Source organism: Geospiza fortis, unplaced genomic scaffold, assembly GCF_000277835.1.
Source record: "Geospiza fortis unplaced genomic scaffold, GeoFor_1.0 scaffold413, whole genome shotgun sequence".
In the NCBI taxonomy this organism is placed as follows: Eukaryota; Metazoa; Chordata; class Aves; order Passeriformes; family Thraupidae; genus Geospiza; species Geospiza fortis.
Window position 1 is genome coordinate 2,301,852 of NW_005054386.1, and position 24,869 is coordinate 2,326,720.

The 24,869-nt window shown below is 38.9% G+C and overlaps 1 protein-coding gene across 1 annotated transcript in view; it reads right to left on the minus strand.

The window, feature by feature from the left end:
* The window catches only part of TENM2 (teneurin transmembrane protein 2), a 613,414-nt gene that overhangs the window by 432,103 nt on the left and 156,442 nt on the right, over positions 1-24,869 (minus strand). Inside the window, exon 4 of the mRNA XM_031060588.1 lies at positions 11,022-11,297. Within this exon, the coding sequence (XP_030916448.1) occupies positions 11,022-11,297 (276 nt within the window). The remainder of the gene's footprint in view (positions 1-11,021; positions 11,298-24,869) is intronic.

Below are 24,869 nucleotides of genomic sequence, written 5' to 3' on the forward strand. Positions count from 1 at the left end.
CAGGACTGGGCACATAAGGATTATTATTTCACTATTTAATACTGAAAATGTAGAGAACTCTGTGAAAGAAGGAAAGGAACTGATTTACATATATTATTAGCTTCAGAAATACAGCTTGGAAAGTTTGCTATACTAAAAGAGGCTTTAAAGTGAACCAGAATTTATATAGATATTAACTTTCAGAACTTATTCTCTGAATTGCTCTGGGCTGTTTTTGCAGAGCAGCACCCCCACCACACACGGGGAGCCGCTGGTTGGGATGGCAGATTCCTCCTTCCCTCACAGATGTGGTGTTCCACTGCTGCCCAAACCTGGAACCTCCTTGGGCTCCTCTTTACTTTGCCCCTCTGGTCAGAGTCCTAACCTTGACCCAATCCTTTCTGCCCCACACTCTCTGTGCACTGAACAAAACTGATCCGAAACAACTTCTGAACACAAGAGGCAGCGATGTCCTGTTTCACTGAGAAAAAGAAATTTAAATAGGGAAAAAAATAAAAAAACTACAAAAAACAAACTCCAGTCACTTAAGCAATTACAGCCATCCCTTGTTTTGTCCATATCCACACTGTGTAAAATAGCTGGAGGGTACAGCATTATGTGGGAGGTATAAATAGCACGGGCCTCCTTAAAATAATTCCCCTCCTAAAGAAAACTGGAAAGAGGAGTAACTTCCCTGTAATTCATCTCATTTCAAGTTTACTAAATATAAGTGTTCTGTGGAAAACTGATAAACCTATTTATCTAGTGCCACTCAAGTTAAAAAACAAAATAAATTCCCCCAGGAATCACAATTACTCATTCTTACAACTCAGCATCTGAGGAAACAGAAGCTATATTTTCACTCTTGAACACTAATTTGATGCTGAGAAAAGTCCCTTAACCATTTGTGTGAAAAAATCCAACTGCTACCTTTCAATATTTCTGAATGACAGTCATGGCTCTGAGCAAACAAATGATGCTCACATATTGTGCCTTGCCTACAGGCATGTTGCTGTAATGGAATGATATTATGCCTTTTTACAAGATGGTATCTCAGTTTCAACAGGGCAAACAAGGCAAGGAAGTTTCGGTTTCCACAGGCTCCTTGGACTTTCAGGCAAATACAATTTCACCCACTCAGTGATGATCTTCTCCCATCAGCAACGTGCTACTGAAAAGCCTGAATGACTCGAACAGTCAGCAGTTCCTGAGATATTTATAACAACTTCAGAAACCACAAAAGTCATCCTTCCCACTGAATAGCTGCTCAGCTGCAAGAGAGATGCTATTTGAAGGCCCTCAATAATACTAGCATGCTTCTTAATAAAATGAAAACTCAAAAACTACCAAAGCATCTTCTTCCATCTCAGCCTGTAGGAAATCAAGCTTGGTAAGTTCTTATTTTTTATTTCATTTACCCAGATTGATGCATTATGTATTTGGGAGCCCAGAGAAAATATCAAAGGACAGAAGGTATAAATATGAGTTGGTATTGCAACTGAATACAGCCTGATATGCTCTGGGGATGAACTGTACTTGTGATACATTCCAGGAATCATGGTTCCTAGAGTCCAGCTTGTGTAAATCTCTCTTTCAGACCTGAGCACAGATGGACAATCACTGTGCAAGCACAGACTAATGAACAAACAGTACATACAAGCCTCAGGATCTTACACATATTTAATATTAGAGCAGGTGCCTCCAGGAGCCAGCATGGAATACACTAGCAACTTACTCTGTAGTAGCTACACCTCCTTCTGGGACTTTATTCACAAATAAAACTGCCTCTTCCTCTGACACCTGTGCTGTTCTACTGCACAGTACTGAGCACCCAGAAACTTGTGGTTGTTTTCAGGGTAAGAAATGAGTTTGTACACCACTACAGTCTAAGTGGTGCTGATGAAATATAAGAAACCCAAATGGACACCAGGAAAACAGCCCTGTTTTAGCACTGGGTTGTTCCAACTACTGTTTCAATCTACACATAGCTCTTTTGCCAGTTTTCTCCAGTTTTTTGCCATTTCTTTACACAACTAAAAGGAGTGGTACCACATAGAAGCAGTGCCTCTTCCAAAAATCAGTGGGTTTAGCACATGAACATAGAGTCACAGCAATGGCACCCTCTGATGACAAAGAGAAGCACATAATGGGAGTCAATTATTTGGGCTGGGAAAAACATTTAAAGCTACTTCACACAAATCTGTTACATGTACAGGAGTCCTACTGCAAGATGAAAAATACAGGGAGTTAACTTTAAGAACAATGATGACAAGCCTTTGAGAGCAGGTAACTTTAGGAAAAGACAAGTTCTCTGAGGTACTTCCATCTCCCCAGTATCATCACATCTTTCTTTTATGGGTTTAGCCTAATCTGATGTTCTTTAACCATGAGACAGACAAAATAGAAATTGAAAAAAATGGTCCTCTACTTTTACCAGAGATAGTGTTTGTTGTTCACAGATGGTTAAGATTTCAGCATGGTCTCTGTGGTGCTACCAACAGCTTTTGAGGTGTTGAAGAACTTTGATGAGAGGTCTGTGAGCCAAAGACTGAGCAGGCAAGTGGACAAACAGCTGCTCACAAGAAACCTCTCACTTGATTTGAGAGGCAGAGCTTCAGCCTTCCTGAATCATTGCCAATCATCCCCTGAGCTTCTTACAGGAAGAGTGCAGACAAGAGAGTCAGCGATTTCAAATGCTACAGAGAGGCTGAACAAATAGATAAAAGTACTTCCCTTATCACTGCCAAGGAAGGAGAGTGTCATAGGACTTGTAAAAGCTTAAATTAAGCAGAAAGTTGTTTTCAACCTGTGTGAAATATAAGAAAATTAAAAGCAAAGAAAAAAGTTAATTTTCAGGTTGCTCCTATAGTATCTGACAGAAGCCGTACAATTCTGCCAGGAGCTTCTGCAAAAAGTCACAAAAGAACATCTTATGGATAAAAACCACCCAAACAAAAAACCCCAAACACCACCACCACCAAAGTTTGGCTTATTAATTAGATTTTCTCTCCTTTGACCTAAGGAATGGAACTTAGGAAGCATCTTTTATAACTTATACTTATACATCTTTTATAACTTTTATACTTAAGAAGTAAGTGAAAAAAGTTTTATGATAAAAGAGAGTAAAAAATTAATAATATCTTTTGAAACTTTTGAACATTAGTTATGGGATAATTTAGTTTCAAAAAGCTCTATTTATTCTAATATATACGTCTGAAACCTTTCCTATCCGTTTTCCATCTGAAGGGGAATTCTATCCTGCCTGAGTAGGACGTGACACTTCAACATCACATTAACAATCAATTCAAACCCATTGCCTTCGACAAGCTGACAGATTCCCTGAAAAGAACAGTGTGCAGAGCATAAACACAAAGCACATCCCACGAAATATTTAGAAAATGTAATGACACTTAAACAGCCACCTACACGTCACTTTACACATGTGACAGCAGGCATTCACTGCAGCACCTGGGCTGATTGGCCAGACTCAGGCTGAGCTTTATAAATGAAGTATTGACTACAAAAAGCAGTGTGTACCTTGATGTAATTATGCACTAATCAGTGAAGTATGCAAGTATTTGTAATTAGGGAGATTATTAATAGCGGGGTACTGTACATGAGGAAAGGTACCAGTCTGTGGTGTGACAAATTTAGAGGAAGCTTTTGGTAAAATTTTTCATTTTGAAAGGCAAGACAAAATACATTCAGAGTATGGATTTCCATGATCTGTGCTTCAGTTTACAAGGGGAAAGTAAAAGTAAAATACTTAGGCTTTGTTTCACTTTATTAAATTTAGTTAAACACCAAGTACAGACAAACCTGCAAACCTCCCTGCAAAGGTTTTATCATTCATCAGCCACACACAATGCATTTAGCACCAAGCTGGATTGACTTTATCAGACACAGATCTCTTTTATAGAAAAGAATAAAAAGGCATTATTCTAACTCAGTTATGGTTTGAACAAAGGCACTGCTGCTTGCTTACCTGGGTGACCTATATCATCTAAGTTTTCTTTTATAAAACTAATAATTGACAAACTGAATAATGTGCTGTAATGGAGTTCTTGTTCAACAGTTTCATCATTTCTCTACTAGATGGAAAGGCTCATGATTAAATAATAATTGAAAAATCTTGTGGTTATTTTGAGAGGGTTTTTTTAAAGCTCTCCATGTTGTGACCTTCACACAGTGATGCAGATACAGCTGCAGGCAAAAGCTCTTTCCTTAGAATTCAGGAAAAAGGAAGATCCCAGCTAACCTCAGCAGTTTCTGCACCCAGCTGCTGCAGTATTTTCCTGATAGCCTTAATTCACCAGCCCATATTTCTGTTTTCCTCAGTTTCCTGGCTAAATATTGGACTTCAATTCCTCAGTCTCAATTCCTGATTGCCTTAGTTCATTTGATTATGATGGGGACATTCATATTATCAAAAAAAACCAACATGAAGAGAGAGACTGCAAACAGGATACAGCTTCAGCTGGCCCTTGAAAGGGAGATGGACAAAAAGCCCAATGATGCTCTGCCAGAGCAGGGCACAGAATGTGGGACTGGAGTCACCTCAGAGGAAATGGAAAATTTTCCAGGTGCTGAAGCCCTGACTGATGTGAATGGGGGAGAACAGTCTGGACATTCTTGGTCTAAGACCTCACCTCACCATAAACAGGAGGATTTTTTTGTTTGGTTTGAGATTTTTGTGGGCTTTAATTGGTTTTCTGCTTGTTTGTTTTAGCATTCCATCCATTCCTCCTGTAACCACGAGTGCTAGAAACACCTGTATCTCTGGGAGGATGAAACCCAAGATCCTGGTGCACATCTCCCAGGTCAACACTGACCTGAGTGGAAAATCTAAAGGCTACTCAAGTGCTCAATGTCAGCTTTGAGCAACTCAATGTCAAGATGGCATTTGGGTTTACTCTTTTAGGCCACCAAAGCAGAGCTGTCTTGCCACATCTTCATCCCTAATCTTTAGAATATCATCAAGCACTCTGTTCCAGATAGTATTTATTGAGCTCTTTCAATATATACCAGACAGTGTAGCAGTAATTCATCACATCATCCTGCCAACCTACACTACAGTCTTGCTGGGTTATATTAAAATTGCAACAAATGTTTAAGCTTTTTAATACTGTCATTTCATATTCCTGTCTTACACAAGGCTTTAAAGTTTACCAGTACTACATATCCACTTTTTGTCCTTAACCCCATCATCTAGACTCTCTCTGCACTGAATACATAAGCCATTTACCTGGACCAAATTGAGTTTATGTGTAGTTAAGTCTTTAAAAGTCATTCCTGCTAGTCAATTCCCTCATTAGGAAACCACTTCCTATCAGAAGTGCCCTCAGGTTTTGAGAGCACATCAAAATTGGATCCACTTAAGCAACCGAGCTTTGATACTGAGCTTAATGACTTTCTAAATTTGTCATTTACAAAGTACTTTACAAGCCTTCCTGAAGAAGAGCTGAAGTCTGCCCATGCAGGAGCTCACCTCCCCAGCTCTCCTCCTTCAGGAGCCTCGGTGATGTATGACGTGTGCAATGCCATTTTCTGAGTGTATGACATTTCATTTCAATCCCATCATTTCCTTGGGACCATCTGGCCACTTTCTCAGCTAGGAACAGATCTCACAACTGTGACAGCTCTTCCTCTCTCAGATCAGTGCCTCCTGTTGTTCCCAAGCTACCTGGGTCGCTCTGGGAGAGAAACAGGCACAACATTCCCAGACAATTCTCCCTACAGAAACCAGCACTCCACTATACCATATAGAGCAAGTCTGCATCTTCCCTGCTGTTCCCTGTACCCAAAATATCGATATTTTATCCCAAAATTATGAGGGCATATTATGTTTCCCACACACATGCAGTTGACGATGACACAGACCTGCTCCAACTGCATCACCACTATTTAAACATCCCCTTTTAACAAGGAAAGTATTTCCTGTTGGTGAAAGTGACTATTTCTTGGTGGGGAACTTTCAGCATCTCCCACTTGTTTAAGCCAAACAGAATTCTGGGACCAACAACATAAAAAGCTTTTACTTTCTACTCCCTTACAACTCAGATACATTAGCATGCATACGACAAACCCAAAATAGTCTCAAGAGTAGAACCACAGTGTTGCTATAATCTTTCCTGCAAATTATGATGTGTGAAATAGAAAGCTGAAAAAAAATTAAAAAAGGAAATATTGATAACAACATGTCAAAATTACAACAATAAAAGTAAGAAAATAAACTCCTTGGCTGTCATCTGTCTGGTGCCTTTTTGTAAACTCCTCTGATGCAATAACATCTTTTCTTTTCTACTGTAATTCCAAGTACAGTATTCAACAACATCCCAGGAAAAGCTCAGATTATACTGCTCATAAAATTGAAACAATGATAAACTATGAGGTCAGTTTCAATTATGAGGTGGGTTAGGTTTTGATTTTAAAGTTTACAAATGCATTTGAGAAGTTACTGTAGGAAATTGCCATTGAAAACTTCACACCAGGAAAAAAAAGAAAAAAAAATTACCTCATTTTTCATGAGATTCAATCAGAAGTACAACACAAATCAGTTTTTCATATTTTACCTTATAATTTTTCCAACTTTATTTTCTTTATTCATGGCACTCTTTCATTTAGTAAGTGATATGCACATAAGGTATTGTCTGATAATCAACTTTTAGTTACTACAATAAAAAACACCACCAAAGCAATATGGAAAAAATAATCACAGTCATTGCCACCAGTATGTCTAAAATAGCAAACATTAATGGATATTGAACCTGAAAATACCAGTGCAGCACATTATCTATCCATTATATACAATAATGGGACGAGCAGAAAAAGCGTCGAGGGAACAACCATCTACCAAAAAAAGAAGTCACCAACACCATTTCTAGATTGTCTCTTTTACAACATGAGAATAGCAGGATCTAGATTCACATCAAACTGAAAACCCTCCTTCTGGGTTCACTTTGGGCCAACGAGTTCATTTCAGGACTCAAACCAAGATTTGCCCTGAGTTTACATCCTACTGTTCCATCCTCCTTTCCTCTACCTAAGATTATCTCTTCTCTTCTCTGTTATTGGTCTGTTCAGCTTTTCACTCCCATCTGCCTTATGTCACTTGAATTTCACTGCTTTCCTAACAGCCTGTAACTGGTCATTCAACAACAGTGAAGGCAGGAAAAGAGAAAATTGCAGATCTGTTGCAAGAAGATTCTGTACATAAATGCTCCTTAAGTATGATCATTCTGTTTTCATGGATTTTTAAACCAAAAGTTACCTTATTTTCCAAAGTTTTATATTTTTCAGAAGAACATAATTTTCAGTTCAACTTAAAAAAGAAAAACCAGAAGAAACCAACCCTGAAAGAGCAGTTGCTTCAAGGTCACTACTTCAACATGACCAGTCCCTAAGCTTTACTCTGGAAATAGAAATACTGTAGGCTTAGAAAAGAACATTACAACTGATGAAAAAAAAATCCTTTTGAGAAGTTTGCCATGATGTCTCAGAATAAATAGTTACACGATTTAATGAAAGAAAAAAAATAAGAATTGAGGAACAGTGCTGTATCCCCTGTAGCTCACACCTTGCATCCCCACAGGTGATTCTCTCTCCAAAGCTGGCACATGACATTAGAGGTGATCTGTATTTTTAACTGGCTTTTTACATTTGCATGCATCCAAAAAAATTAATTTATTTAAATCTCACAACCCAGTAAATCATGTTGAGTACCAATCTGATGAGAGATTTGTGTTACAAATTCAGAATTGATCTGTCTGAAGAAGAGATGGCCACATCTAGACAGCAGCAAAACCTACAAGATACAGTAAGAATTTAGAACCTAATCAGACTTCTGAAAACATAACTGCTTTAAAAATATCAGTAAGGTGTTTTGTTAAGGAGAATTTCAGTATACCAAGTAAAACATGGCACTTAATGAGCTTCCATTATTTCAATTTATCTATGAGCATTCCAAGCCTGCTAATATTTCAAGGTTCACAGGATTCTGGTATATGATAAAATTAAATCATACAAAATCTACAAGCACAGAAAATGGTCACAAGCTTTGTGAATGGATTTGAATGGGAGCAATTTTTAGAAATTAAGCTTCCTCTGTGCTACTTGGAGATGACAAAATAGATTTATTGATACAAAAAAAATTGCGAGAGGTATGGTTTTTTGTTTGGGGTTTTTTGAAAGTTTAAATTGTGATAGGATCTCAATATTAAAAAAAACATAGTAATCTTTTAGAGTTGAACTACTCTTTCACAACCCTTGAGCTGTATCAGGGAAAAAGCTTTAACAGTACTTTCTATAAATTCAGAGGCGTGAGCATCATGAATTCCCTCTAATATTGCTAGGCATAAATGGATAAAGCCTCATACCAAGTAATGTCTTGCTTAATGCTGGTATCCTGCAAATATGAAACCATATCAGAGTACAAATTTCTCTTGAAATATAGATTCTTGTTACTTCCTCTCAGGATGAACACCTAGCAGGTTATTGATCTGCCTCTGAAGGACACAGTGTTTATTATGTAGAAAACCACTGCTGGGCACAAGTGTGAGAAATTAATGATGGTTTTGTAAGCGTCCACACTGTGGTGCTGAACCAGTGGGGCAACTGTCAATCTGTATGATAATGTATCCCAAAACTTCATAAAGTCAGTGATGTGAAGAAGCATTGATTTTTGAGCTAACCAGGGTTTGTGAGAGAGTAAGGCTAAAAAGTTTACTGAAGTTAACACCTCTGTGTACACAACAGTTGCTTCAAACTTGCGTGATGTTTTTTTAAAACAACCAAACACACAGAAACCCTTCTCACAAAAACCCAAAATGAATTCCACATACTGGTTTATACCTTGCTTGCTGTTTGATCATGTTGTTCTTTCTCCCATTAATATCATTGTTAGAAACATGAAAAATGGATTCACTGCACTGTATTTCCAATTACTGAATAATTCACTTATTATGGGGAGGAAAATGAAAAACAAGTGAACAGACTCATTCTTTTATCAGTCTGTGACAGTGTGTATAAAAGTGGGTTCTGAGATCATTATGTTTTCTTAGACAAAAGGTGTGACACACTGCTGCCACTGAAATGGAGACAACCACCTGCACAGAAGTGAATTCCTGCTACAGCACTGAAGCCCAATCATTCCATAATGCCAGAATTCTATTAGTCAGGTTTTTAATTTGAAATTACGCTCAGAAGCCTTAACAAAACTGTTCTAAAATCAATGGAAGTTGTCATATTTTCTGTGAATGGTATTATTAAAAGGAAAAATCAATTAACCAGTCACTGATTCTTTTCAAAACATGGGCTTCCTTGTACAAACCATTATTAGTAAATGCACATTCCCTCCTTAGTTTTGATGAAGAAATGTATCCTGCTATGCCAATGGAGAGGATATATCACTTGAAGATTCAATTTAAATCAACAAAAAAGACTGTTGTTACAAACAAAATCAATTGCACATTGCTGAACTTCTTCCTATCAATACATAAACTATAATTTTGCCCCGTTTGCTTTGACAAGCAGTTGCTTGTGTTTCCAGAGCCTGGCACACCCACTCTGCTGAAACCAAGACAACTGTCACTGAGTACAGGGAGCAGCCCAAAATAAACACCTACAAAAATGCTCTTCTGAGAGGCACCCAACATGTATCAAACAGAATTTTATCCCAATATGCTTAGCAGAGAGCTGGTGGCATGCTGCTGGAACAGTTGTTCTGAGGGTTGATGATGTTAAGGAGGTTCCTCTTCACCTCCTCAGAATGACAAGATCCAAACCCCTTTGTTTCTATTTTAACAAAGCTGAGTTTACACTTTCATCACCCTATAGATGGAGGGCAAATTCCTGCAAATCCTTTTTTACTATTTTCTTCTCTTGAGTTCTTTAAACCTATGTGAGCCCAGAAAATTCCCCAGGTAAGAACATGAGGGTGACCCACACCAAAGACCTGAATTTGGATCTGGGTACCTCAGAGGACAGTGCTGAATACAGGATACTCAGTCTCTACTTCTATGCCAAGCTGTTTGGTCACAAGTGACTGATGCTGTGCCCAAAGTCTCATTTCTTTGACTTTAAATTACACTAAACACAAATGTTCTGCCTCAGCCCAATGCACAGATTTGCTTTCCAAAAGCCCCCCCAATACCAATAATAAAAGAGCAAAAGAATTGTTTTTACAACTTAAAAACCATGGAAAAAAATACCTAAAATTAAATTTGATTGTTACGAATTAGCATCATTGTTACAACTATCAGCACATTGTGGATTATTAATATTACTTCAAGCTGTGTAGAAAAATCACATATAAAAACTATTTCTTTTTGGAAATTTGTTCCTGTTTCTCATCATTAAGTTTAATTTAAGATACTCGGAGCACAAACTTCTGTGACAGATTACAGCATGAAAAGTAAATTGTAAGATCACACATAATATCTATCATGTGATGCATATATACTAGTTTCCTGATAGTGATGCTAAAAAAACCCCAAAACTATTGTAAATGCAGGCAACCCCAATGAGAGGAGAGAATGATGAGGAGGACTCCATCTTATCAGAAGGCTAATTTATTACTTTATTATACTGTATCAAAGAATACTATACTATACTAAAGAATACAGAAAATATACTGAGTGCTAAAAAGATAATGGAAACTCGTGACTCTTTCCAGAGTTCCAACACAGCTTGGTCCTGATTGGCTAATGAGTCAAAACAACTCACAGCAGAGTCCAATCAAGCAACCACCTGTGGGTAAACAATCCCCAAACACATTCCACACATGAGCACAACACAGAGAGAAGCAAATGAGATAAGAATTGTTTTCCTTTTCTCTGAGGCCTCTCTCGCTGCCTTTCAGCTTCCCAGGAGAAAAACCCTGGGCAAAGGGATCATGTTCAGAGAATGTGAATGCCACACAAAACAAGTTGAAAACCAGCTTTAGTGAAACTGAGAAAGTGCAAACTTCACCTTGGAAAGCAGAGTGGAGCATTTTTAAGTAGGTTAGGAATAGCAATTAGGAATACACTGAAGTAAATCCCTACCATTCTCCTCGTCTGACTTGTTGTCGTTGTCGGAGTCGGTGAGCGTGAGCGCCGAGTTCTCGCGGCTGGACAGGCCGGAGCTCCTCCTGGATTTGATGCCTCTGCCCCAGAGCCTGATGGCGTGCTCCGGGGACATCCCTCCCTCCGTGTCCGAGTCGTTGTCGGAGCCCGTGCTCAGGGAATAGCCCTGGTGCAGGATCCCTATGTCCGAGCAGTACCCACTCCGGTGCGGAGACGGCTCGCAGATCCCCAGCTCTGCAAGGGTGAAGTTTGTTCCTAGAAGAAAAATAAAGAAAAAAAAAATTAATTAATTTGAAAAGCTAGGGGATTTACTTTCAGCTTGAAAATATCAGATGTCTTTTTAATTTTGCTCAGTTTTGTATACCAATGAGTTACTTACAGAAATCTCTGGTGCAACGGTATAGCAAGACTTAACCTTGAAAATATTGAATGTAACTAAAATGGATGAAATATACATAACAAAGGTAGGAAAGGTCTCTAAATTCTAGGCTACTCTTTTGCCCCCAAATAATTAATCATTTAATTAACATAAACCTCATGACAAGTGCTAATGACACAACCTGCTTTAGTGTGCATGTAACCTCATATTTGTAGAACAGAGCATGAGCTTTGAAGTTATGCATTTGATTACTCAAAAAGAGAATTTTTTTAAATGAAGCTCATTTTCACATACACAAATCCTTTACAGAGATAGTGAAAGAACGCAATCCTATCAATGTAAGGAAACATGGAACTTTGTCACCAATTTTCTATTTACATTTAGTGCAACTGGCAATTTAATATCTGCTAAAGAAAGCAAGATAGACCTTACAATGTAACTGTTTTCTTTTTCCCCCATATTCCAGAAGAAAGAATGAATCGATACCAAAATCAGGAGGTCATTTGGTTTAAAGGCAAAACTTTCTGAGACAATGTCAAAACACGTGACCTTTAGCAGTTAATAACGACTCAGTGGACAAAATCTTATACATTTTTAAAGCTCTCAGAGTCCCCCAGGGTTCTCACAAAGTCCAGAGTTGCTGCCTGATTTCTGCTTATGTACTTGTTTCCTACAGTAATGAACAGGGCAGTAAAAAAATAAAGGGAAATATTCACTAGTCTCTAAGGCTTTCAAAGATTTTGAAAAGCAAAGTAATTTGAGCTTCATTACATTGGGTTAAAAACAAAAACCAGACTGAAGTTGCTGGCAATATAACTGCCAATTATTTAACTAATTCCTTAATTCACAGGGAAACCAGATCTGTGGTCTGTGTTTCTAAAACAGTAGTTTTATTTAGTCCAAAATCCATTTCTATTTTTTTCTCTTCCTCTATATATTTGTCAGAATGAAGCTACACAATGGAAGTTCATACACTAAATAAAACACACAAGTAAATGTCTTCTATTTATAAAGAAGGTAACTAGCTTTTTTTTTTTTTAGGTATTAGTATTTCTTTCTCAGATTAGCCAGGAAAGCTCATGGAGTTTTAAATCCATCTGGTTCCCCTTTCTGTATCAGCTCTCTCCACTCTTGTATCTAACTGCCAAAGCACATTTTGGATAAAGGGTGTGTGCACACATGTAAAATGCAAAACTGGGGCTCAGTTTAAATTTATTCCTGAGGGTCATCAGTTAAAGGACAGGGATGGATTTCTTCTGGAAGCCTGACCTTTGTCCTCAGCCAGCAATGACCAGGCTTGGACGTGGCTCTGGCACCCTGAGGACAAACAGCCCCGCAGTGACACTGTGGCCACAGCACCAGGGGAAGAGTTCTCACCAGACAAAGCTTCTCAAGGAATGCAACACTTAGGGGCAATGTGTAAAAAGAATTTAAAAAGTCTGACATTAAAAAAGCCAGCTCCATATTAACCCAAACCCTTCTAGTTAGGAGCATATTTTATCTGCCTTCTAATATTTAGTGTAGTAATCAGAGATTTAGTGGTTTAGTCCAAAGCAGGGAACTCAACAGTCCTAAAAATGAGCTTCTCAGGTGCACTTCAGTCTAGAGATTTTTTGCTTGTTGTTTTCTTTTTGGCTTTTTTTTTTTTGTTTTATTAAGTGAAGAGTTCTAGCATGACAGATAAAGTTACTGTTAAGGAAAACGTAAACTTTAATCATGTGCAATTTCAGTAGAAGACATTTAACAAAACCAGTTTGATTGATTAGAGTTTTGCTTCAGCCATATTAACAAACTAAGGTTAGACATTATTAAAAAGGTAAAAATCAAAACAAAATGAATATAAAAAATGGACTGAACTGAATCATAGTAGCCCACCCCAGGTAGAATACTGTTGACATTAGATACACGTTAAAATTACTAAATTCATAATGAAAATGAAATTTTTCAAATTTTCTTGTTTGCTGGTGGCATGTCTAAATTATTAATATATTAGCTAAATTAAGCTGTTGTACATACACAGTAAACATTTTGATGATATTCTGTGGATTTTAACAGCCCATACAAGCACAGATGATTTCACTTTGATTAGCATCCTGTTCTTACTTTGTCTGAGGAAAATGGCATAGGCACTGAAATACACTATTCACAAAACTCATTCACCCATTTGAGTTTTATTATCTGGGAACTTGGCATTTTCCAGTAACTGACAAAATTTTTAAAAAATTGAGAAGTGGATCATATCAAGAGCACAAATGGAATCAGCCTCTGAACCTCTGGGAAAGGATTTTCTATGCTGCTTCTCAGAAATCCCTTTATAGTCTTATGACCTGATGGTAGACATGAAATATTCTAGAAATTTTCCCATCTAGTAAAGACATGTTCTTTGCTGGTAGATTTTAAATTAGTTTTATATACTAAATTGTGGCATTTGCTTCTGCAAAATATTATTTGAGACTTTTCTGTAAGACAGCATGTAATGGCAGAATAACTTGTCCTTGAATAATCATTTTTTAACATCTACATACATACGTATATAAAAGACGTTTTCAGATATGTATTTCACATCCTAAAATACAGAAATGTATCTCTATAATTCCTGATACTTTCCTAGGCCTTAATTTACTGTAAAATCTGAGGAAAGGAAGATGGCAATACTACAGTTATATTCCCTAGACCTTTCTTATTCTGGACCATGTTCTCCTACATGCCTTGTTTTCCTAAAATGAAACTGCCCACATGTCCTGAATGACATATGAACTGCTTCCACTAACATATTCTTCTCTCATTTACTCAGCCATTATTGCACATTAAGGTACCAATGCCATCAGCAGACCACCAGTAGACCTTGTATATTCATCCTTGTATATTCCCATAGAGGAGAAATAAAATCTGGATGCACAGAAATAATTTGTCCAGTAATCCACAGAATAAGCTGAGTTGGAAGGAGATCATTGAGTCTGACTCCTGGTCCTGCACAGGACAGCCCAACCATCACACCCTGTGCATGGAAGCATTGTCCAAACACCTCCTGAGCTCTGACAGGCTGGTGCTGTGACCTCTTCCCTGGGGACCCTCTTCCTGTGCCATCCCCTGGGTGAAAAATCTTTTTCTAATGTCCAACCTAAACCTCCTGACACAACTTCAGGCCATTCCCTCAAGTCCTGTCAAGGGTCACCCTAGAGAAGAGATCAGTGTCCACCCCTCCTCCTCCCCTCACAAGAAAGGGGACCTTCTGTACCCTGCTGTATATGGAATTAGGCCTCTCCTCATTCTCTTCTTCTCCAAGAGACCAAGTGCCCTCAGCAGCTCCTCACATGGCTTCCCCTCAAAGCCCTTCCCCATCCTGGCTGCCCCCCTTTGGGCACTATACTATTACTTTGCAGAGAAAGTATAGTCTTATAAAAGATGAAAAAATACCCAAGTCATTCCATATCCACTCAGCCCAGAATACTCCATGTGGAATCCTGATGACAAAGTTCAGCAAGAACAACCCAGTCCTCCTTGCCCCAGTGCCAGCACAAACCACAGCACCCATGAAGAGAGGATGGGCAGGCACAGCCTGGCCTGGGGTAAAGGTTTAGTGCCTCCTTCAAGGATTATCATCTGATAGTGGGAGCCCAGGCATAACAAGACCTTGTAGGGGACAAGCAGGGCAGCAGTCCCACTGCCTGCCATGCCCTGGCCAGTCAGACTGCTCTGCTGTGTGCCCACAGACAGAATGCTGGGCTACAAGCCAAACTGCACTGCCAGCACGAGCAGGCAGGCAAGGACAGCTCCTTACAGCCTGAGACATCACCCCTTACACCTGGGGCTTGCAGGGAGCTGAGAGGATCTGAACTGCCCCTCCCTGGAATACCACTTGCAAAGCAGAACTGAAATGTGCAGGCAGAATCCATTCTTGCACAGTAAAAGCTTTTTTTTTTCAGATTCTTGTAGCATCAACTACTTTGCTGGTGACACTAAGAGAAAAGAGATAGATAACATTGGATCCTTATTGGTGGAAAAGAAAAACTCCTTTGCCTTGAAGAACACAGCACCAAAAATAGAAATTCACAAGGTTTTTGCTTTTTCACAAGAAACAGAGCTCAGCAGTCTCCATCCTCAGTCCCTTCATCCCCTCCTGCAGAAACCACTAGATGGTTTTCATTAAAGGAAGGCAGTTAAACCCAGCTGCTCCCTTAAGGTGTACATAATCTCTCATACAAAAACAGATCAGCAGTGTTCTAGTTTAGCAGTGTAATATAATGTTATGTACTTGATCATGATTGCCCATAATCCACACGCTGTGAATAGTCTCTCAATAGAATTGATGTTTTCCTTTAAATGAGGACATTACTTCTATTATCTCTTTAGTGCACTTCCTTGTACAGAAATTTACTGTTCCAGTTATTTAGATATAAACACCTACTAACAGGGTGTTGAATCCAGTGATGTACTACTGTACTCATTATCCCTGCTAAGCCTAGAAAGCATGACCATTTAAGCAAAGGTTACTTTCACCTAACCCCTAGGCAAAGGTCTCATTTGGCTGACCACAAACTGCATGAATTGCCCTTCTGAAGATTAATCTAATCCAGCTGTAATCACTACAAGATGCCTCAGAGGAAGATCTCTGAAACCAGTAATGCACAGATAAGATAAATTTGCCTTCAACACGACATCAAGTTCAAGACTAGGCTAAGTCTAAAATCAAAAGAATAAATGTAACTCACAGTCTTTGCTACTACAATCAGTTACAGAAAGCAAGAATAACAAAAATATATTGATTTAAGACATTCCATCCTTTTTCAAGTTTTTGTTATGTTCACAGCTATAATGATTTTGCTGGCAGGAGTTCCACAATTTAGGTCTAATCTCTGGAAGTGGCCTCTCTTTTTAAAAAACCTCTGATGCACACTTAATTTTGCTCAGTTCTTTATAAATTCAGTCTGCTCTGGTCCCTTCTGCAGCAAGTTAACTAGAAGCAGCAAACAGAAATGTTTGTGCATGGTTTGAATGTAAAGTTCATTTCCTACCTTCTCCCATCAATGACAGAAGAATTCTTTAACAGTCTTTTATAAACTGCCTTGCTCCTTCCTGACTCTGAGATGCCCAGGCCGGGCTGCGTTTGGCTGGGATAGAGTTGATTTTATTCTCTGTAGCTGGTATGGGGCTGTGAGGGTCCAGCTATTGCTGAGCAGTTCTTACACAGGATCAGGGTGTAAGAACTCTCTTTTCCTCCCTATCCCACCAGCTGTATTTCTGGCATCACCTTATGGAGATGAACATGATTTTGATGATATTCTGGCTTAGGGAAAAGTACATGTATGGCTTTCTCCTCAAGTGCTGATGTTGATTAAAGACAAAAACAGATTTGAGAAGACAAGAGGCTGGACCTGGGTAGCAAACATGACTATTTATTATCTACCCCACACAGTCCATATTGAAATGCAACCCTTCAGGCTAATACTTTCTTAGCCCATCTTTCCAACTTTTCCAAGCTCTAAAGAATGGTAAAAGAACTACAGCTCCATTTATTATAAAGGAATGTGTTATTCCTAGCATTCCTCCATTCTCAAACCTGAAGGAGACAGATGTATGCAATTCTGCGAGCAATTGCTCTGCTCTCCTTCTGTGCTCTCCCTGGGTGCACTTCTCCTCCTTCTCCTTGCTGATTAAGTGCCAGCAGAAAGAAAATTCCAGGCTGAGCCTCCCCTCTTATTCTCCATCTGGCAGCAGAAGGCTGGGAAAGCCCTGCTCAGAGCTGAGCTCGTGGCCCAGCAGCAGCTCCTGGGCACACCTGAGAGCTCCCAGCACTTCTGCGCTCACATTTCAGCAGAGATGCACAGACTGAGAGAGGGGAAAGACTCCCAGACATGGAATCTCCCATTCAAAGCATGGAGATACCTTGGTTTAACCAACACAACATAAGGGATGTTCTCCTGCATCCATCTTAGAACCACTCCCTGTCCATTCTCCAAACAAACCAACCCCAAGAGACGAAAATTCAGTTCCTGTTACTTTTTCCTTCACAAGCAGCAGAGAGAGAACCGAAAGTGAAGCCTCATGGCAAATCATGGAGTTCTTGTAAACTCCCAAGCTCTGGTCCAAACACCATCAAAGTAATAGTGGGTTTTGGAGGTGGTGGTTGGGATTGTTTGTTTGTTTGGGTTTTTTAAAGAGAATTTAATGAAAAAGAGTTAGAGTGCATATTTTCTATTCACAGCCTCAAAATGGATCAAACTGTGGAATAATTTTGTTAAATGCCTGTTTCCTTTTAAGAGATAATGAATTTCTAAATAAAATCCATCACAGAAAAACAAGAAAATATTAGGAATTTCTGTGTAAAGTGATAGCTAGCATAAAGAACACAGAAAGAATTATTTTTAATTTGTTTTTTTGTTAACAAATCTGCTCAACACCTGATACTATCTCCTGTCACACAAGCATAGTATTTTCCTATGAAGGAATAACAATTGCAGCTCCATGGGAAATGTAAACTTGGAAAAGTAGTCAGCTTTAAAGATAATATAAGGAAAGAATGAAGTGCAATCCCAGTAGAGGACAGCTACCATTTAGTATCTGTATTGACTGTGCATGCTTGCAATGCACACTTAGGCTCATGTGGCACAAAGTAGTGCGATAATTGCACCATGGTCCCACAGAATTTAAAGTCAGTTTTCACCAGTAAAAAAATGTAATTTTTATTCTAGTCTACCTCAGAAGATTCAGGTCTGCTGTTGTTGAAGTATTTTCAATTGTGTCAGAAAAGGACAGTGAGTTCTCCTTGGTTTCTAGTTGACTCTTCTCTCTCTCTCCATATATATACACACACATAAAGTACTTTTTTGATAAAATCACTGTATGGCTGTTTATCTTCACTGATACACTAAACTAAGATCAATTATTAAGAAAAAGCTCTACAAAAATCTGTAGTAAACAACCAGTAGATAAATGAGCTGTTGATACTTTGCTGAATTAACGTAAAGCCTTTTCCTTATTTTCATAATCTTAAATCAAGATTTAAAAAGTGACAAAAGATAAACCACTGTTCATTACTTGATAAATAAACTGTGCTCTCAAGAAACAGCAGAAGTCAATGGTAATGAGCTTTCATACTTCCATGACTGTTTAATTGGGAACTCTCAAAAAACCTGAATCAGCTGTCAACACAGACAAAACCTTAATTGTTTCTCTCTACCTTGCTTCACAAGCTGGAAACACGGCTACTCCATATTTTATGAAGGTCCCCAGGCACATATAAAGATTTCTGAGCACTAGCAGCTGTCAGCTCTTTAGTCACAAGGTGCTTCTTCACTATAAATACCATGTCACTTAGAAATAAGGGTAATGTAAATTGTAACCTGTACAGTAGAATAAAAAGTTTAAACCATTATTCGGCTGAGAACTTGTGTTTATATTCTGAATGATGTTGCTCCTAACACATTCCAGAAATGACAGAGATACCAGCCTTTAACTCTGCATTTCTAATCCTACTAGGAGCACCATCAGTACAGCAATATGAATGACTTTGAGGACTGAGAAAATAATTCACCTAAAATGAAGAGGTTCCCAAATCAATATTTTAAACTGAGAACCGCATCAATTGAAAAAGTCATATAAAAAATCCACATAAACTTCATGCCAAACTTGGAGAATAATTAAATTAAAATCATTTGAGCACTATAGTTTTGAAGTAAAAGGTAAATATCTTATAATCAGATATCAAGGGAAACAGATGAAGCTCTTTGAGAAGTTTACCTACAAACAACCACATCTTCTTTTATTCACCAATTGTCTTCATTATATGAGATCAGGAAACATCTGTATTTATTTGACTGAATTATAAACTGCTTTCAGCTTTTCACTTTTAATCCTAGCTAAATAATTAGTTATTTTCATCAGCCAGTCCGTTGTGGTATTATGAATGAATCAGTTGGCACCAATCCAGATGATGACTGGTCCTGAACTTTGCTCCAGACAAAATACAAACCCTTTATACAGGATTTCTTTTATTCTACCCATGACTGCTGTTTGCACACTGCACATACAATCCCAAGCATACAAACACAGTGATCTGCCTGGCTGGCACACCCAGAGCTTGCAGGGCTGCAGCAACAGCGCTGCAGAGCCAACAGCTCCACTGCTGGAGCTAGCGGGTCATGCCATGCATCTGAGGACCCACGGAAGAAGAAATATGATCTCCTCCCATGCACCTCTTTTCCTTCCCTACCCTGCAGTGCTTTCCAGGCAGTCACAACACACTGCTGTTTGAGTTTGTTTGCCTGGTCCCTGTGCACCCACGTTGAACACCAACACTTCAGCCTGTTGCACTCAGCAGTGCTGGCAGGCACGGGCTGTTCCAAGGTTCTCTTCCCACCTCAGCCCCCCCAGCTCCCCGCAGTTAATGTAAACTGCTTCTCTATTTCATCTACACTTCTCTGTGTTTCAGTGGTGTAGAATTTCAATGTTTTAATTTAGATTACTTTTCCCTTCCTCAATGAACAGAGAAGATTTGTGTTATGTGCCAATAAACAGCTATAGATTCTGTTTATTCAAACTTTCTGCTGTTTGAAACTACATCTTTGTTCTATAAAACTCCATTGGAGCAACAGGGCCAGTTGTTGCACTTCTGTTGTCCCTTCCCTCTCTCTTTTGTCTCAAGGACTGCCAGCACTGACTTTATGGTTAATAACAGAGGGACATGCAAGTGGATTTGAAGGACTGCCAGCACTGAGTTTATTGGTTAATAACAGAGGGACATGCAAGTGTGCCAAAGAGTGATTCAAGCTCCTACCATCACTCTGCATTAGGTTTAACACGTGGCAGTGTGCGATCTCCTGAAGAGGAATTATCAAGATATCTCAATTAGAACAACAATTTTGTCAAATAATCTTTTATGTATGGGAAAATGTTGACCCTGATTTTCACAAACTGGCTTTAAAAAGAATGATTTTCCCCCACTACATCAAATATTCTACACAAGAACCAGTTGTAATTAAAAAAATACTACACTTGCCTGTCACTTAGTTCTGCATTAAAAAATTTACAGCCTAACCCCAAAGTCTTTATGAGGCATTATTTTTAAGATATAACACAGCAAATACTACAAAATCAGACCAAAATTCAGTTGGTTTAAAAGAGAGTTACTGTGAAGGCTGTGTTATCTGACTATTTTTAACACTCACGTCATCTCAATTGCTAAGTGCCTTTACTTGCTTCATAAGTGCCTTGCAGATCAGGTGAAATGATAAATTCACATCTCACTGATAAAGGTCAAGTATGCCTAGGCATCATACGATTACATTATTATTTTTTTTATTTATCATCATCATCATTATTACTTTTGAGTTTGCAGACTCCAATTACAGAACTCTTCGGATTTAGCAAGAGAGAGATTAGATTGGATTATTCATTAATCCTCCCACTAGTTCACACTTTTCAGCTCACCAACATTTTGTAGACAAGCATTTTAGGCTAGTTCACACAATTCCCTTTAGGTTATATGGGAGTCACAAGCAGCTCTGAACCTAAAATCTTTCAAAGGGAGTATGGAGTATGTAAGGACAGCATTAGAGAACAGGGATGGGAAAAAACCCTCTCCTCTCTGCTGCTTCAGGATGCCTTGGATGAGAGCTTGTCCATTTTGCTGCCAGACTCCTCACCCATGACTTGTATACTGACAGCAGCACTGCCTGGTGCTGTTGGATGTCTCTTGCCTGTGGCCTTGCAGTCACTGTCTTATCAGAAAAAATTCTGTTCTTAATTACCAGTGTGGCAGGGCACATGAGCTAAGCTGGCTGGTGGCCTCAGGTGGCTTAAGCCACCATGACGGGCTCTGGATATTCAGATTTATCCATCACTTTCAGACTGATGAACTCTGATTCGGCTGAGCATGCCAGCACCTCTATTTAAATTTCAGATTTGTGGTTCTCAAAGGCATTTGCTTGTTCTATTTCCTTTTTTGTTATCTCTTCAAAGACTTCAGAACAGAGAACAGGCATACATGTCAAAAAACTACCTTTGGATTTAAGTTCTTCTAAAACTTACTTTTGTTATGGGGACTGAACACAGAATAAGTTTTATAGGGATTTGGAGTCCTTTTTTTTTTTTGCATAGTTTGGGGTTTTTTTGGTGGATTTTCTTTCTTTTTGCTTGTTCATTTTAAACTGGGAATTTGGTGAACAACATGCATGGATATAGAATCAAGGAGAGAACAGTTTCATCCCTGAACAGGAAAGCCTGAAGAGAAAACCCTCCATCCAAAAAAGTGAACAATCCAAAAGTTTCCAAGGGTTTCTGACCTGGAAAGTCACAACAGAAATCTATAGCTAAAATAATCAGAAGTGTACAGTTGAGATAAGCTGTGGTCCTCTAAATTATTTTAGGGATAACTTTAAGAAGTTTAAAGCAGGAACCCACAAATCAAGTAATTTCCATTCAAATATGTTCTCTGCAGGGGGAAAAGATACTTTAGTTAAAGAATTTTTGGTAAAAATCAAGCACCAAACTAGTGATACTCCTGTTGATCCTTCTTAACATTACTTATATGTAAGAACATGTTTGAAAATGAGCTTGGAAGTGAAGTTATTTTCCAATTAAATGCACAGACAGCACGGAGCACAGGCTCCCCCAGGTAAACACTGCCCTGCCCACGTGCGCCCAGAACTGCCAGGGGGGTTTGCAGGCTGGGGCTGCAGTGGCTGTGCCCCCACCTCACACGGTTCCTGGACCAGCCACATCCAGCCAGAATTAGTAAAGCCTGACTTGAGAGCACTGGTAGCAGAAAATTTGTGAACAGGAAACTGGAACAAGCACCACGAGGCATATGGGCTCTTTTAACTAACCCACTGGAGCTAAAGGAAAATGAGAAAAACATTGCCATTTGGTTTCCATTTTACCTAAAATTATGGGGTTTAATTTTTGACCTATTTAACAATACTTGCCTCTTCAGAGTCCCACTGCAGGCACAGCACACAGCAAATGGGTAATACTGCTCAAAATTTGTTTCCACTGCAGACTAATGCCGCTGCTTTTTTAAAATTAGCCTACAACATTCCTGTTATCATGAAATGCCCTTTTAGAGGGGAAAAAGAAACCTACACCAGCCTGCTCTTATGAATGCCTCAAGCATTCAAAATTAGCAGTGAGAATCCTGTGGATACTGCATACTCCCATCTTAAGAGCAGATGTGGCACTGTATAGTTTTGGTATTAAGTTCTGCCAAGGTTCCTTTCAAGCAAAGAACTATTTATCTACTTAACACAGAACATAACCAACTTTTGTAAGTTTCATATATTACATTTATTTCAAAATGCTTGGCATTATTAATCCTTTTTATATTGTTAATATAAAGATGCTGCTTCAAAACCCCAGAAAGTTTATTTTTTTCCTCTCTTTTTTGCATTGCATGCACTGATGAACTAGCCTGCTCAGCAAGCATTTAACAGATTAGACACTTGAACATGGTTTCAGGCAATGCTCTCTCATGTTTCTGCGTATTGCCTGATAAACACTTCAAAGTAAACCGCTCATAAATATGAAATGAAAAGCCAAGAAGTCGTTATGCACAGCTTTGAGATACAAATCTCTTTATTCCCCTCTGAAGTGGAATTTGATTGACATAATGAGTCATAGATCCTGTCCAGGGACACACTGCCTTATCCCCTTTTCCTCAGGAGACAGGGAGTCTTTAAAGAAATCCACTTCAGAACTCTCTGACAGACAGCTCCAGGAAAGTTGAACACTACACAAATGTATTATTTTGTATTAATACCTACCTTAACAACTGTGACATGTGTCAAAGACTGACTCCAAAGCCCCAGCGCCTAACCCTGTTACAGGTGGCCAAGTCCCAGATGTCCATTCTATCTCACTATCACGGACACAGCGACACAGGGCCACAAAGGAGAGCTCCCAGAGCCACAAGGGCTGTGCTCAGCTGGGCTCTGTCCTGCGCTCACCCCCTGTGAGCCTGGGCAGCTCCATCTCCAGCAGGCAGGAACAGCTCCTGGTGGAGCTTCAGGAGGAACAGGCGAGCCCTTGGGCTGCTCCACCTCGGAGCCTGGCACTTCTTTCCCCTTTCCTTTCCCCTTCTCCTCTCCTTTCGGCACAGCCCCTCCTGCCCAGCTCTGCCCACCCTGGGCCAGAGCAGAGGGGGCTGCCAGGGATGCTCCCACCCAAGGAGTTCCACATGGCTGTGACCCTCATTAGAAGGCAGATTTATCAGGTACAGACCCCCACAGTCATTTCCTACAGTTCACAGGTCCGTGCTGTGAAGGAAATTAAGACTTTCATGTGAGAAGGAGCAGTTAAAACCATCTAGCCTGAAAAAACCTCTGAAATGCTAATTTGGATATTGCTGTTAATAAATGATACCCATATGAAAATGACAAAAACTATGTAATTATTGGTCATTGCTATTCCACAAAATGTCTATTCCAATAAAAGTCAAGCTTTAAGCCACCACAGTGAAACTGCTGATCAGTAGTACCATAAACAAAATTATAGTGCAATAAATTGCTACCCTACAATGTTATATTCACAACCTGCATTTGTAGTATTTGTGGAGGCTTTTAGAAGGCATCCAGAAAATATCTGCCTAAATTAAGATGCAACTTCTGGCACTTTATTTGCTAGCCATGGTGTATACATTAAATTATCCATCCTTACTGGCTTTCATTAGTCTCTACTCCCTGTGAAATAATCATACACAAAGTATACAAGATCCACCACTCACAACTTGGCTTTCTTTTGTTAGTCATAGTGCTATTATTAGTGTTATACATGGGCCATTCACATGATTTATACAATAATACATACATCATTAAGATTTAAAAGGCAACAGTAAAAAATTAGCTTAATTTGTGGAGTTCAAAATGCACTCAATTTTTTTTATTATTTTGCCAATAAAAATGAAAAGCTAATATCTACAAAAAGCACACAGTAAAACAATGAAATGGAGAGAAGACTAACTATTAAGAGGACTGAATTCATATTACATGTAAATAATGAAACATTAAAGTCTAATTTTGCAGAAAAAGGCTGAAAGGGAGATTTAGAAGCTTAAGATGATGAAAAAACCACAATGTGGTATTGCCCTCCATCTACAAAGAACATCACTGCCTCTTCTCAGTCACAGAGATGACTCAGACATTGTTTTTCCCTCTGAAATGTTTCTTGTTAAAAACTTTTACTGTTGTTATTTATTATTTGCAAATGACAAATACGTTTTGACCCTGCGATATTGCAAGCACTCTTCCTTCTCAGACATCTTAATGGCCTGCCCTGGCTTCTCTAATCTGGTAAGCAATAAAGATTTACATCAAAATACAACAACTTGAATTGCAACAAATATCAAGCAAAATGGGCAAGTGCTTGAAAAAGCCCAGAACTAAATCAAAGCTTATGACTATAAACAGGCGTTCTCCTATTTTGCAATTTTTGATTATGGATTGCCCTATGTAAAT